Source organism: Oncorhynchus mykiss, chromosome 23 (assembly GCF_057628025.1).
Source record: "Oncorhynchus mykiss isolate SJ-2025 chromosome 23, ASM5762802v1, whole genome shotgun sequence".
Classification (NCBI taxonomy): domain Eukaryota; kingdom Metazoa; phylum Chordata; class Actinopteri; order Salmoniformes; family Salmonidae; genus Oncorhynchus; species Oncorhynchus mykiss.
In genome coordinates, this window is record NC_143044.1 from 19,214,065 (window position 1) to 19,230,365 (window position 16,301).

Genomic DNA, 16,301 nt, shown 5'->3' on the forward strand with positions numbered 1-16,301 from the left:
GGATTTGTGTAATCCGTCTGTGGGCGGGTAAATTTCTCTCTAAAGACTGCTCTCTTACCTCATTATTGTAATTAACTGTTAACTCTCAATGACCTGGAACGGCTATATAAAGAAATCATTATTGATGTCTATCTTTTGTACCATACTAGAATACAAGTGACATGATTTCAGAGGGAGGTTACAGGGTCAGTTATAATTTCCTTTGGGACTAAAAGGTGGCATTACCTAACTTTGGGCTTGATGTTTTAGGAGCCCTATCATATCCTCCATCTGCACTGGCTACCTCCAGAGATGGCCTATTATATTGACAAGATAGTCAAATGACCTCTCTAACAATGGAAAGACACGTTCTCAAAAATGGAAGGCAGGCAGGAGTAAGCGAAATCAGGTGGGACCATTCTAGACAATGAGAGGGCAAATACGCATGTGAACAACAGGCCATTGAGATAAATAGAGGACTCATCTTTGTATCTGTGCATTATAGCATCTGTGACAGCATGGGCAGCGCCATTGAGGCTATCTCAATTTTCTTCTGCATTGGCTGATTGCACCCAACTCATAGGAATTCCCACCAAATTGACTACTTTAAAATGGTGGAAGCACACAATTTTAATATCCATGCTAAAATGGGTGATATAAACTCAGAAAAAAAGAAACATCCTTTCACTGTCAACTGCGTTTATTTTCCACAAACTTAACATGTGTAAATATTTGTATGAACATAACAAGATTCAACAACTGAGACATAAATTGAACAAATTACACAGACATGTGACTAACAGAAATGGAATAATGTGTCTCTGAACAAAGGGGGTGGGGTCAAAACCAAAAGTAAGAAAGTAACAGTCAGTATCTGGTGTGGCCACCAGCTGCATTAAGTACTGCAGTGCATCTCCTCCTCATGGACTGCACCAGATTTGCCAGCTCTTGCTGTGAGATGTTACCCCGCTCTTCCACCAAGGCACCTGCAAGTTCCCGACATTTATGGGGGAAATGGCCCTAGACCTCACCCTACGATCCAACAGGTCCCAGACGTGCTCAATGGGATTGAGATCTGGACTCTTTGATGTCCATGGCAGAACACTGACATTCCTGTCTTGCAGAAAATCACGCACAGAACGAGCAGTATGACTGGTGGCATTGTCATGCTGGAGGGACATGTCAGGATGAGCCTGCAGGAAGGGTACCACATGAGGGAGGAGGATGTCTTCCCTGTAACGCACAGCGTTGAGATTGCCTGCAATGACGATAAATGCGAATCTGACCATCACCCCTGGTGAGACAAAACTGCGACTCGTCAGAGAAGAGCACTTTTTGCCAGTCCTGTCTGGCCCATAGGTGACGTTGTTGCCGGTGATGTCTGGTGAGGACCTGCCTTACAACAGGCCCACAAGCCCTCAGTCCAGCCTCTCTCAGCCTATTGCGGACAGTCTGAGCACTGATGGAGGGATTGTGCGTTCCTGGTGTAACTCGGGCAGTTGTTGTTGCCATGCTGTACCTGTCCCGCAGGTGTGATGTTCGGATGTACCGATCCTGTGCAGGTGTCGTTACACGTGGTCTGCCATGTGAGAGGACGATCAGCTGTCCGTCCTGACTCCCTGTAGTGCTGTCTTAGGCGTCTCACAGTACGGACATTGCAATATATTGCCCTGGCCACATCTGCAGTCCTCATGCCTCCTTGCAGCATGCCTTGCCTAAGGCACGTACGTTCATGCAGATGAGCAGGGACCCTGGTCATCTTTTTTGTGTGTTTTTCAGAGTCACTAGAAAGGCCTCTTTAGTGTCCTAAGTTTTCATAACTGACCTTAATTGCTGTAAATCTGTAAGCTGTTAGTGTCTTAACGACCGTTCCACAGGTGCATGTTCATTAATTGTTTATGGTTCATTGAACAATTATGGGAAACAGTGTTTAAACCCTTTACAATGAAGATCTGTGAAGTTCTTTGGATTTTTACGGATTATCTTTGAAAGACGGGGTTCTGAAAAAGAGACATTTCTTTTTTTGCTGAGTTTACATGATGAGTCCTCTGTCTATGTCTGTGACAACAGGCACAACTCCGATATTTAATGTTGTATATAAATTTGACGAAATGACACATGCGTCCACTTATATCAGTGAATTTGTAAGAAGCTAAGCTAACCACTAAGAAACTTATATTCAATCAAATAAGCCCCATGCAGCAAATTAGCAATTACAATTTTTGTTAACCAAATTCAAAACTAATTGACCATACAAAAATTCCTCACTTCGTGGGCTTATTTTAGTGGACAGATTTTAGGCAGAGTAAAACCTCTCGCCTCTCGCTTCGCCTTTTCCTCTCTGCTACCTCTCATTTCACAAGTCGTTGTCCCTTATTGCTTTCAAAGTGTCTTTGAACCAAAGCCCACACGAGTGGAGAGCAAGAGTTCTAAGAGAGCATGAACATACTTGTTTGCGGTGTGACTTTTATTGGCCAATAAAGCCTTTTACAGAAGATGAAATTCAAATGTGAAATGCATGAAATATCGCTATTAACCTTCTTGCTGACAATTGTTTTACTTTTCTTTACTGATCAGCAAACTATTTGAACAGGCAGATGAAAGGCCACCCCCCTACCTCATCACTGTAACCCCAGGGCCCTTTTCTTATCACTGAACTCTCCTTGACCCTGAGGCGTCCTCTGAAAAGCCTCTCCCTCTTGATTATAAATAATACCAATGGGCTGCTAATAGGTAATCTGATTGAGAGTTAGGTGGACTGATATGTTTCAACGAGGGGGCAAGAGTGCATCAGACATGCAAATTACATTATAAGTGCTTTCATCCACCCTGATACAAAGTGAAAAGTCACATTTTCACCCACATGAGGAGAAGCAAGCGGGGGAAGGTATCTGTTTAAGGGATATTTACCTTTTTCTTGTCTTTTCATGCCCAATATTTTGCCACACTTGCCCTATTTAAAGCCTGGTTCAGCCTCTTAGCTGTGTGTGTGTGTGTGTGTGTGTGTGTGTGTGTGTGTGCGCGTGTGAGCGCGCGCACTTAGCTGGCTTGACTACAGTGCATTCGGCTCTACTGTGCAGCCTGGCAGGGTTGTTATGACGGTCTAATCATGGTCAGAGAAGGACAAATCAATAAATCAAGTATATGCAAAGCCATTTAAAGAACATCCTGAGAGCACAAGAATACTTTAAATCAACATTGAGGGATAAATATTTACTAGTATTTTAAGACTCACCATTCAGGCTTCCCATGAAGTCACATACAGTGCCTTGCGAAAGTATTCGGCCCCCTTGAACTTTGCGACCTTTTGCCACATTTCAGGCTTCAAACATAAAGATATAAAACTGTATTTTTTTGTGAAGAATCAACAACAAGTGGGACACAATCATGAAGTGGAACGACATTTATTGGATATTTCAAACTTTTTTAACAAATCAAAAACTGAAAAATTGGGAGTGCAAAATTATTCAGCCCCCTTAAGTTAATACTTTGTAGCGCCACCTTTTGCTGCGATTACAGCTTTAAGTCGCTTGGGATATGTCTCTATCAGTTTTGCACATCGAGAGACTGAAATTTTTTCCCATTCCTCCTTGCAAAACAGCTCGAGCTCAGTGAGGTTGGATGGAGAGCATTTGTGAACAGCAGTTTTCAGTTCTTTCCACAGATTCTCGATTGGATTCAGGTCTGGACTTTGACTTGGCCATTCTAACACCTGGATATGTTTATTATTGAACCATTCCATTGTAGATTTTGCTTTATGTTTTGGATCATTGTCTTGTTGGAAGACAAATCTCCGTCCCAGTCTCAGGTCTTTTGCAGACTCCATCAGGTTTTCTTCCAGAATGGTCCTGTATTTGGCTCCATCCATCTTCTCATCAATTTTAACTATCTTCCCTGTCCCTGCTGAAGAAAAGCAGGCCCAAACCATGATGCTGCCACCACCATGTTTGACAGTGGGGATGGTGTGTTCAGCTGTGGCAAACTTTAAACAACACTTTTTATGGATATCTTTAAGAAATGGCTTTCTTCTTGCCACTCTTCCATAAAGGCCAGATTTGTGCAATATACGACTGATTGTTGTCCTATGGACAGAGTCTCCCACCTCAGCTGTAGATCTCTGCAGTTCATCCAGAGTGATCATGGGCCTCTTGGCTGCATCTCTGATCAGTCTTCTCCTTGTATGAGCTGAAAGTTTAGAGGGACGGCCAGGTCTTGGTAGATTTGCAGTGGTCTGATACTCCTTCCATTTCAATATTATCGCTTGCACAGTGCTCCTTGGGATGTTTAAAGCTTGGGAAATCTTTTTGTATCCAAATCCGGCTTTAAACTTCTTCACAACAGTATCTCGGACCTGCCTGGTGTGTTCCTTGTTCTTCATGATGCTCTCTGCGCTTTTGACGGACCTCTGAGACTATCACAGTGCAGGTGCATTTATACGGAGACTTGATTACACACAGGTGGATTGTATTTATCATCATTAGTCATTTAGGTCAACATTGGATCATTCAGAGATCCTCACTGAACTTCTGGATAATTTTGCACGCCCAATTTTTCAGCTTTTGATTTGTTAAAAAAGTTTGAAATATCCAATAAATGTCGTTCCACTTCATGATTGTGTCCCACTTGTTGTTGATTCTTCACAAAAAAATACAGTTTTATATCTTTATGTTTGAAGCCTGAAATGTGGCAAAAGGTCGCAAAGTTGAAGGGGGCCGAATACTTTCGCAAGGCACTGTACCCATCCTCTCCACACTCATCTGGAGGGTCTAACATCCTGTCCCTCTCTGTGTCGCCTTTGGATTCAAATTCATCACTGTTGACATTGTCTAACGTCATTTGGGGTCATATTATGCGTAAGTGTAATAGTTATTGTAGCATGGAGTGAATGTACACTGATGTGTGCTAGATGAATGGGCATACAACTAGATCCATAGAGTGATTCAATAACAGGAAGTGGTGCCAATAACTACACATGTATATTTCTTCAAGCAATTGAACCAACAGTGATTTATTTGGGGATAGAGGAACATTTGACATGAAAACATTGAGCTCTATCAATATCATGTCAGAGAATGTGGGAAAATTGAAATGGTTTTGATTTAGACAGATTTAAAGTGAAAAATCAACTATTCATAATAATAGTACATTTATTTTATTGAAAACATTCCAAATGCAACAACACAGTTAAGCAGCATGAAAATGATCAAGTACAGATGAAAAACATTTACATTTCAAAATATACATAAAATTATGTCTCAAAACTTATCGAAGTGCATCAACCTGAAGTGCTTCTAAAAATGTTGCTTTTACAATGCTAGTGGGGTTTACATAAATATCTCTATTACAAAATATATGTAATATACATGATACGTCTATCTTAAATATTAACAAGTGTATTTACATAAATGTGAATTTTTCACTATCAGTTGTTCTGGATACATTTGTCACCATATCTGCTGAACTTTGTGGGCAGATTGTCCACTGGATAAACGGTTGGGCCTGTTTTCATTGTCGGGGGTCCGTTTAACAGAGTCCAGTCGCATCTGGTGACCACCTCGACCAGGAACACCTTAAGTACAACTTTAGCAAACTCTTTACCCACACACGTCCTCGCACCACCCCCAAATGGGATGTAACCGAACCGGGAGGAGTCATCTGGTGACTTGTCCAAGAACCTCTCTGGCTGAAACTCCTCCTTGTTCATAAGTGTGTCTAGCACATCGTGTGTGTCACAGATGCTGTAGATGACTTTCCAACCCTTGGGAATCTGGTATCCCTGAGGAAACACACTTTAGGTTGTTAGGTGGGGTGGGTATGGCAATGACTTCCAACAATTTTCTTCCAATCATTATACATAGAGCTGCTACCATGTTGCGATGATATATTTGTAGAAAAACGAATATACTATAACAGTACATGGTTTCCATTTTGTGGCTATCAAAACACAATTATGCCTCCTTTAAACTTTTAGCCTAAAATCTTGTGTAAATGTAATTTCAGATGCTACAACATAGGTTTACTTACATTGAGCTCAAATGTCTTCAGTGCCACACGGAAGCCACCAGGGACAGGAGGGTTTATACGGAGAGTTTCTTTGATGACACAGCTGGTGTACTTCAACTGTTCCAACAACTCAATACTCAGTGGTTTGTCCTCAGATTGGGCTCCCAACAAATGCTGTAAAAACATGTATATATTATAAACACATAGATAGGGGGACATAAATCTCGCAAGTGAGATGTACAGCAAATTCAGTCAATTAAATATAGCCCTAGATTTGGAAGAATATAATGTATAAATACTTTAATGAGAGTTGCGTCTAAACTTAATCTCATCATAACCAAAAAAAGATGGGCCTACATTGACTATTCTTTTGTTGTCATGGAAGACTTTGTAAACAATTTTTGTATGGTTTCAAATCATGTTAAATAAATATTATGCCATTTCATTGGCACAACACGAATCAAGTGTCATGTACAATGTTGTCATGTTGTTTTTTGATGATACAGAGTGATACCAACCTTCTCCTGAAGCTCATGGCGCATTTTACGCATGACATGTGCATGCAGCCCGAGAAACATCACCAGAGAGGTCGCAGTGCTCGCTGTAGTCTCGTGGCCACCGAATAGCAATTCTGTGGCAGACTCTTTTATCTCCTGAGGGAAACAAATAAAGAACGGTTCATGGAGTAAATGACAGTGTATAGAATCAAATTGCTAAATGAAAGGCATCTGGTTACCTCCATGCTTAGTCGCTCCTCGTTCCTCTCTCCATTCTCAATCAATAACTGCAGAGCATCTTTGTAGTTATTGTTGTTATCAATATTGGACAGCTTATTTTTGATGTTTTGCTCTATCTTTGAGTGGATGATGTTGCGTGCTTTCAGACCCTAAATTGAATGGTGAAAAATATCGGTTAAAAAAATTTGCGCGCACACTGGAGCCCCATGTGATGCAGGCCAGGGCTGTTTTAATCAATCAATCGTATCATTTGACAGACAACTTACCCGGTACAAGCCGCTGAAAGGAACATCGATTGGTAGGGAGAAAAGGTTATTTATCATTTCTTTGAACGCTTCCACTAATTCCAGCTCGTCGGTCTTTGTTTGCTCGGGCTCGAAGCCAAGCAGGATCCTCATTGCGATGCGGAACATGAGGCGCTTCATCTCTGGGTACACTAACACACAAGAGTCGCTTTGCAGCCAGCTATGCACTGCACATCTCACCTCCTCCCGGATCACAGGAATATACTCTTTCAGGGCTTCTCCAGAAAAGGCTTTCATGATCGCCTGCAGGCAAACAGGAGAGAGCGTTTTAAGGGCATGTTTTAAGGACACCGCTGTAAAAAGGCAAGGTAAATTACAATTGTGTTTTTCATCGTAAGCATAAACCATGAGCTTCCTACACAGACATGTAGGCTACTCTACGTATTTCCTACCTTTTTCTTGCTCTTGTGGAGCGCGCCATGCGCATTGGAGAGGGCGTGCGACCCGAGAATGAGTCGCACTGATGCTGGCCACTGAGCCGCGACCAATTTGTGTTCGGACATCAGAATCTGTTTCACATGTTCTGAACCCATTACCCGCACCGTGGGACTCCCAAAGAGATGCGTCTTATAAATATATCCATATTTCTGACGTTTTATTTTTAGGAATTTTCTTCTCTAGAAATATAAATGAGAAGAATAAATGGATGAATAGATACTGTAAATGTCATTCATATAAATGGCTTGAATGAGGCTACATAACAATCCTTCAATTTATTCAATAGCATTCTGATATGACATTTGAGCCTGATGCATCACCCCAACAATAACTAATCAATAGCAGCCTGCTGCACACTGCAAATATAGGGAGGAACTGAGTTTTCAGTTTGTTTCCATCATCAGTTTACCTGTAGGACCATCTGAAGCGTCTCGCCAAGGAAGGGCAGTCCCATGGTACCCGGAGGAAGAGGACTCTGACAGGTTGGATCACTTCCACTAATGACGTAAATTTCCCACAGTTTCATCGCCGTCACGATCAGAAGGAGTGGGAGCAGGAGAGTGCAAAGACATGTTACGAATAACGTGTAGAAACCCATCTCGAGGAGAAGTGTACGGATGGACCGCAGGAGTGGACTGGTATGTCTCACCCTCCATTCTGCGCTTTTATACGCCCGTTTCCCCCCAACTAGTTGCCCCATCTTACCTTGGGTCAGACAAATTAGTTCACTCAGAGTTCATCTTTAATTGTGCAGCTCTTGCTCGCGCGCCCCGTGCTCCGCCCACAGCGGACAGGCCCGAATGTTTAACCATTTCTTGGGTGCGCATAGGCTACCACTTACACAGTAGCCCCACACCAGAATGCAAGCCTCTGGCTTTGAAAATGACCTCTTTGTTTACCCAATATATCGTGTTCTTAATTTACAGCATGCACGCATCACTGTAGTTGTGTTAGGGCCTACATAGAATGAGACTAATCGGTCTTGATTACTTTAGAAAATGAATTATACTTCCCATGAAGAGGACACCCAGGCTTGACGCATGCGTCAGTAAGCTATGAGAAGCGTTGCTTCTGTGTTCACTGTGTAGGCATATCAATGTATTGTCTTATATTTTTCAAACGGCAATGAATTAATGTTTTGTATTTAGTTTAGGCTACTCAATGGGCTTACAGTTAATTACTATATTACTTTGAAATGTCGATGCCATCTAACACTCTACAAATCACCATCCTCTTTGGACCCTCTGTTTAAAACCCATGACCGCAGCGCGATTCCAACAGAGGTGGGGGCAGTGACGCTCTATCCCATTCCCATGCGCTGACCTGCATGTGACCTACAACACGGACGGTGACATCCGTGTGAACTCCGGCGCCAAAATGTCGCCAAGTTCACTGTCCATCAAATAGCGAGTTACAGGGCCCTATAGAACACATAATTAGAGAGGAGTTCGCGTCATTACAGTCTTACAGTAATCTATTCTGTCTATCACGACAATCAAATTGAGGTCATAAATATACCATCTCTCAATCTAGGCCAAATGAGATCAGGATTTCATACAGGTTTTCCAATGTCTCAATCAACCTATAGGGAATATAGCCTACAATTTAGCATAATTTCAACCTTTTTGAATATCATTTGAGAAGGGTAATTTTACTCTGTTGGTTTTAACTTGGAAAGAGTGTGTGTGCGTGTGTGTGTTGGGGGGGGGGGGGGGGGGTAAATACTTTCGTAATCTATAGAGGAAATTCAGATGGTGAGCTATTGGTTTACCATTCTTTGCTGTGAAGATGATGCTGTGAAATATCATTGGTGTTGTGATCACAGCCTGTGGAGTGCAGCTAACAAAGCCGTCAACTAAATTGAGGGTCAATAGGGCAAAGTTAACTGGTTCACTAGAGGGTCACACTGCCATCCGAGTTCACTCTGAAGGTGTAATCTCTTGCAGGTTCTGTTCATCTTCGAGGGCGGAGCCTGTCAGATGATATGCAAATCTCCTTTTGGTTATGGAATTTAATGTTATGAGTTGGTGAATGAAAACAGACCCAATTAAGAATAAGACTTTACACTTTACGCTAACAATTGACTATATTTCGGTATATCCAATTAAAAACATACAATATGTCATGAAAGATTGAATAGGCTTATACTGTGATAATACTGGCACACTTTCAAATGTCATATGATTAAAACCTTAACCATTTTATCTATGAACAAGTTCATATTTTTCTTTTAATAGAACGGGAATCTATTCATTGTGGTTAACATGATGGCAACAATTGCACATTTTGTCATGGTAGAATTTCCTATCCAATGGCAAAAATACACCTTTTTGCAATTTAATCTTAACATCGTTCTATAGATAATACGAGCAATACACAAAACAATACACATATTGAATCAATAGGACAAATACTGTATATACACACTCCGTAAAGGAGAAAAAGTGCTATCTCCTTCCATGAATCCATCTTAATTAACTGAGTCATTTCACAGCGCTTCCATCATGCTTCAAAATCAACAAGCGATTATTTATAAAGATGACACATGTAATAATAATAATAATAATAATAATTGGTTATATTCTCTAGGTAACATTATATAATTGCATGTTGATGTATAGCCTCTAAATAATCGAATAAAAGCTCTAGGCCTATATGGTTTTGTTTTAACGGTCTAAGCTTTACATTAGTTAATGTCTTATGATATCTAAATAACTAGGTCTATTCATAATTATTCCATCTTAACACAGACTTAGCCGAAATGTTCTATAAATAAAGCTTATTGGTACTACTTCATTGTATACACACATAACTTTATACACACACATAGCCTACTGTTGGCCTATATGTTGGCCTATATCTCATTTATATCTACTCACATAAACACATACATTTTGAAGGTATTTCTAAATGTTTTTCGTGGAGACCAAGTGCAAGATCTGTAAGACAGTTTCGCATTATAGACGGACATTATAGACGCACATCCTGAGCACAAATAATGTTTGTTCTGAGAAGAAAGCCCTACTCGTCCATTATATATTGCATTAGGGTGCTTAAAAATTATATATCATCTTTCGATTTGCTATGTTATAAAGTGAGCGCCCGGATGTCCGTGAACAATAGCAAAAGTTTCCCGTCACCTTTCCCAGTGGGTGAAAAAAAGGCGATCTTGGCGATAAGCAGGTCATCGAAGGTCACTGGCACCATGCCTTGCTTCCACTCTTCAATGACCACCATGTTTTTACCATTTCCACGATATTCGGAACGAAGAGGAAAGGTTTCTTGACTATGTATTCTGATTTAATAACTTAATATTGTAATTGCGAAAAGTTCATGAGCTTAATGTCTTTAATAACACAATTACTTATCTCAACTCTATCGGAGTAGGCTATCGTAATTGAAATGCACATGCAGTCCATTGACGGGATGGACTATTGGCACTGTCTGCATCTTGGGGAATGTATCCGTGGCGAGGGTCCATTTGCACGTGCCAATCACCTCAACGGCCAGGGTTTTTAATATCATTTGGGCAAGTTCCTTTCCGACACAACTCCTTATTCCGCCACCAAATGGAACGTAATTAAAGCGCCCAGTCTTGCTCTCTTCACGCTCGGAACCGAAGCGGTCTGGGTCGAATATCTCAGGGCTCTGGAACACTGCAGCTGTCTCATGTGTGTCTCGGATGCTGTACATCACACTCCATCCTTTAGGAATCTGGTAGCCCTTGGAAGAAGAGAGACAAAACAAAAATTCAAACTTCAACACAATCCTGACAAGATAAAAAGTCGCTATTGGCAAGCGAAAACCTCTTTATGGTCAGATTTAATGCTCTTTGACTTTCTGAAATGTTAAGGCAGTATCATCTGTATCTCACAACATATCACATAGACGATAAACATAAATCAATTGTAATTTAATCAGTATTAATCAAGTTGTAATAACCCGACTAGAATAGATCTCATTGTACCCAATTAAAATACTGAAATAGCGACATCACAGTAGATCGAATGTATCATAATGGTGTGTGGCCTGTTCATGTTTTTTTTCTAAGGTCAGCTTCCATAGTGCGCTTCCGCCGTGCTCAAGAAGCTCGCGTATGATATACTTACGTCCAATTCGAATGTTTGCAGCACCGTCCTGTATCCTCCAGATACTGGCGGGAGAAACCGCAGCACCTCCTTGACAACACAGTCAATGTAACGGAGCTGGCTCAGTTTCTCCATAGTTAAGCAAGGAATATGAGACCGAGAACACGGTGCCTCTTCGTTTTCATCCGGTGCGCAATGAAAAGTCCCGTTCCCATTCATCAAGGGGGTGGTCTCTGCGTCTAGAGGCCGATGTTCCCCTTGTTCGACCGCAAGAGGACAATTCAGACCATTTTCTTTACTGGAGCAGCTGTGGGCGCTGTGTGCGTCGTAGCCGAGACCCTCTGACTCCAGCTCTATCTGGGCTTTCTCCACCACAGCGGGGTGCCGCAGGAGCTGAAGAATAAGCGAAGTGGAAGCACTGGCCGTAGTTGAGTGAGCAGCAAATATTAACTCCACCGCGGTTTCCTAGACACCAGAGACAGAACACAATTAACCTTTTATTTAGGCTACAATATTGGGCATTTGCTTTGGTGATCCAAAGTAAATAATTGGTGATTTCAAAATACTAGGCTATAAACTTCCAAATAAGACTATACAATGGAAAATGTGGGATGTTGTGTATTACAGTTATATAGCCAAAGCAGAATGGATAAACTGGGCTGTTTTTTAAAACTATAATTTACCTTCAACTCCTGCATGCTCAGTTCATGTCCGTTTTCCTTGGCACTGCTCAACATGTAATCGAAAGCGTCATAGTACTCCTCAGACTGTTGTTTCTGCATTTTCTCCTCTATGATTTTCTGCATGCACGTATGTAGGATTTCCCTGGCTTTAATTCCCTGAGAAGAAAACATAAATCAGCATAGTCTTATCGATATTTAACTGTCTCGATGAGATATTTCCATCCAGTGTTTGACATTCTATTATATGTATAATTGCCCATTCGGTTGTAATACTACATTTGGATGTGCAAGTTTTTTGTTTTCCATGCAAATTATTAACTAAAGCAAAATAGTTCGTCATGCCACACCATACAATACGACTTAGGCTACAATTGTTTTTTGATAACATGTAAAGATATTGATAATACATAAGAGTTATAATTTCGGGGTTATAATTTCTCTGCATTAACCAAACCGTTTAACAATGATTAAAACATAAATAACATATGCGAATAATTTTACAGCATTATAACATTGTTGGCTGTAGGCTCACTCACTTTGCGGAGGCCACTCATAGGTGCGTCAATTGGTAATGAGAAGAGGTTGTTCATGAGTTGCTCAAAGATCTTAGAAAGGTATACTATGCGTTTTTCCTCCATCTTCAGTCCCAACAAGACTCTGACTGCAATGCGAAATGTGAGAGATTTGGCTGCGACGTAAACATCCACTGGGCCAGGCTCCGAGCACCACTTTGCAATTTCAGACTTGACAATATCTTGCAAGCGGGGTAGGTAAGTCTCCAAGGCCCCGCGGCTAAACACTTTTGCTAAGATCTTAAAGGAAAGGAAAGCATAATAAAAAGTTAGCACCTGGTTGGTACAAGGTGCTCCAGACAACAATTGAATAATACTTGAGACGAAATTAATTTTCCCTATACTTACATATTTATAACCAATGCTCTATGTAAAAACTCAATAACAACAGAAGGAAATTAAATGCATATTTTATTGCCTTGATTTCTCTCTGGCAAGTAATAGGCCTATTCTGCATTTCCTTTGAAGATGCGTTCAGTTTGCAGGCCTAGAAGATGGCCATGCCTCACCAAGTTGTATCCGGCAAACTATACGCTTATGGGACATGTTGATGTAATCGATTTTACTAATCGTTTTTACTAATCTTCTTTTCATCCTTACTTTTCTCTTCTTCTTGTGCAGCTCTCCGATAGAGTTGACCAGGGTGTTTGGTCCCAGGATAATGCGGGTGCTCTGGGGCCACTGCGTGCAGACCAAGTTGTGTTCTCCTAGCAAGATTTTACGGATGTTTTCTGCACCAGTTACCCGGATAACAGGCTTTCCTAAAAGGTGAGTTTTAAAAACGTTGCCATGCTTCTCTCTCCTGGAGATGTGGAAGTTGGATCCCTGTCATAAAACACAAACACACACAAAAGCTGTATAAAGGGGTGTTAATTTCACGTGTACTATAGAGGGCGCGTAGCCTTATGGCTATACCCGTGCCTCTTAGTTTACGCCCAGTCTGGAAGCAGAATACATTCCTACAGGAAAGCGGTGTGGAAGTGAAGTGAAAACGTCTGTTTTCACCGCAAGAATGAATTACATGCGCTCATCAAGTCCACACATGTATAGTTCCATGGACACATTATCAAGGCCTACTGAACATTGAGATCCAATGTTTTTTTTTAATAAGTTGTGTACTGTTTTTTGTTTACATAATATTTTAATTACACTAATTGCATGAGATAAAGCAACCTTTAAAAAAAAAAAAAAAAACCAAATTCTTTAGCTCAACACATGCATGGTGACATACGTCGCGTAAACGACGCCGATAGCCTATCTTAGAACGCTAGTAAAAAACGCAACATTCCTCATACCTGAAAGAGCCAGTGGAAAGTTTCTCCCACCAGCGGCCAGCCCATGGATCCATTGGGTAGCGGGAACTTGCACTCCTTGTCCCGCATAATGGTCCACCTGAAAGTCCACAGTTGCCTGGAGACTGCAAGCAGGATCAGGGCGGAGAGCACAGACATGAGCGCTGTGAGCAGCGCTGACAAGTGACTGAGCTCCAGAAGGAACATTTCCAAACATCCACGTGCTACTGTGCAAACTCTGACGCGTGCTTCTTTCTCTGTCCAGGAGAGAGAAAACATTTAATTGGAAACAAACAAAAAACGTTCATAGAGCTTTTAGGTTGAAATTGTTTCTAATGCAACTTATTTCACTTGTAAGATGTCAGACACATCTTTATATGGCAAGCCTGGTTTCTGATAATTATGCAGAATAAATTGTTGAAATAAACTTAACGAGATTAAATAGGCTAAACGATACTATATCTACTGGAACTCTACTTCATTCCGCCTCCATTTACTTCCCCTTGAATGAAGAGAAACGGACAAGTATTCCCAAAAACTTTTACAGGTTACATGCGCCGGCTTGTCTATTTATGTGCGTTTATACAGTCCAGGGGGCTCAATAACCCCAAGGCGTCCCGCGTTTACAGTGCATGGTAGGTAATAAATCAGACAAAAGCGGGGGGATAAATTCACATTGATTGAAATACAGTACAGCTGGCCAACGCATCCAAGGCGGATGCTGACTAAGAATAATAGTCTATACCTTTAAAAAAGTAGCCTATAATAAAAGTGTTTGAAGCGTGAGAAAACACCAAAACACCACAGAAAACAACTCGAATATTGAAGAAGGGGATGTACCTCGTCTTACCTCGTCTTAAATGTAGAACCAAGTCGCTGACAGCAGCGAGAAACTCCAAACGTTTTCCTCCACAATGTATGGTTCGCACTGCGCTTTATAAATATTGGAACACTACATGATCCACCTTCGCAGATGACGTATAACGTTGTTTTGAATATCTAAAGAGCTTGACACATCGCCAGGATTGGAGAAAAGTTTGTGATCATATAGCACTCGGAGATTGAGTGAGCGCGAGCGGGGCGTCTTTGAAAGAGCGTGTAGGGTATGTGGATCGAATGGCAGCGGATTGAGGAGACAGGTAACCAACCAATCGCTGAAATCCCTCAGTTTGACTGACTCTTCAGTTCACATAGACCAGTCTTCAAAAGGTATGGACATGGTGCAATGCCTCTCTGTATTGCCTGCGTGAAAAATAATAGATTTAGGCCAACACATTAACAATAACCTGAACAAGTTGTCTTACTTTCAAGATGAATTAAACCTGCAAAATCATATAACTATTTATCCGAGAAAAAATATTAATCTAAAAACTTAATCTAACCAAATCTAGGTTCTAGGTTTCGGGATGATTTATCCTGCAACTTTACGCAGTTAAATTTCTTCCTATTTAATGGTCAAATCACAGACCAAACGTGTTAATTTAAAGGCACAATTTACCATTTTAGATACTATATAAAAAAAACTCAAAATAAATGTCAATGTAAGACACATTAACTTTCCATAAAAACTTCGGAGAACGCTTTAGGCGCGGTTGAGTTAACATTCTTCTGATTATAAATGGGTTTCCTCTCATATTCACTGTTGATGAGTGATTGCTGGGTGGAAGCGTTCCCCAGAGATGCCGATCACCCGGTTACCTCAGTTCTTCCAGGTGTGTTCCTTTCCATTCATGGAAAAGAAGGAACACCTGTTGCACAGTTTGGATTGGAGGCCACATTCGCCACCTGAATGGTAAAACGAAGTATTTCAATACAAGAGGGTAGCCTAAAGTCTCATCATTTTAATTGCAAATATTTGTATCTAGTGAAAGAAATCGAAAAAAAATGATAAATGATGACATTATAAAATAGATAAATGCGTTGCAAAAAAAGTATGTCTTGTGTTTTTTATTGTGAGATGAAAATTGTGATTTTATCTTCAGGGGGATTTTAAGTATAATTTCAGACTTTGGCCTCACATTCTAAACAGTTAATTATCCAACTTTGTCACTCTCTACGGTAATTTGGTGTGTTATGACCCATTCAAGCTAAATCTATATGGCTGTTGAACATGTTTGGACACTTTTTTGTATAGCCAACAAGGGTCACGTAATTTTCACCATTAAGACCTGTTAAGTACCAATAAACTATTAACAGTTAGCCTT

The 16,301-nt window shown here is 40.8% G+C and overlaps 2 protein-coding genes across 3 annotated transcripts; both read right to left on the minus strand.

The window, feature by feature from the left end:
* Positions 1-4,958: 4,958 nt before the first annotated feature.
* On the minus strand, positions 4,959-8,246 carry LOC110502547 (cytochrome P450 26A1). The gene is made up of 7 exons (XM_021580665.3): positions 7,872-8,246; positions 7,417-7,641; positions 6,986-7,267; positions 6,719-6,868; positions 6,501-6,635; positions 6,004-6,156; positions 4,959-5,755 (listed from the first exon to the last, which is right to left on the minus strand). Exons 1-7 carry the CDS (start codon positions 8,160-8,162, stop codon positions 5,402-5,404), a joined length of 1,590 nt encoding a protein of 529 aa, XP_021436340.2. The 5' UTR covers positions 8,163-8,246; the 3' UTR covers positions 4,959-5,401.
* A 1,415-nt stretch (positions 8,247-9,661) lies between these two features.
* Positions 9,662-15,204, minus strand: cyp26c1 (cytochrome P450 family 26 subfamily C member 1). 2 transcript variants are annotated; one of them, XM_021580666.3, is made up of 7 exons: positions 14,948-15,204; positions 14,101-14,354; positions 13,406-13,630; positions 12,770-13,045; positions 12,234-12,389; positions 11,572-12,015; positions 9,662-11,185 (listed from the first exon to the last, which is right to left on the minus strand). In XM_021580666.3, the coding sequence occupies exons 2-7, from the start codon at positions 14,302-14,304 to the stop codon at positions 10,838-10,840; spliced, it is 1,653 nt and encodes a 550-aa protein (XP_021436341.1). In that variant the 5' UTR covers positions 14,305-14,354; positions 14,948-15,204; the 3' UTR covers positions 9,662-10,837. The 2 variants fall into 2 exon arrangements, with proteins under 2 accessions (XP_021436341.1, XP_021436343.1); XM_021580668.3 differs by having other exon boundaries at positions 14,938-15,027.
* Between the last annotated feature and the right edge of the window lie 1,097 nt (positions 15,205-16,301).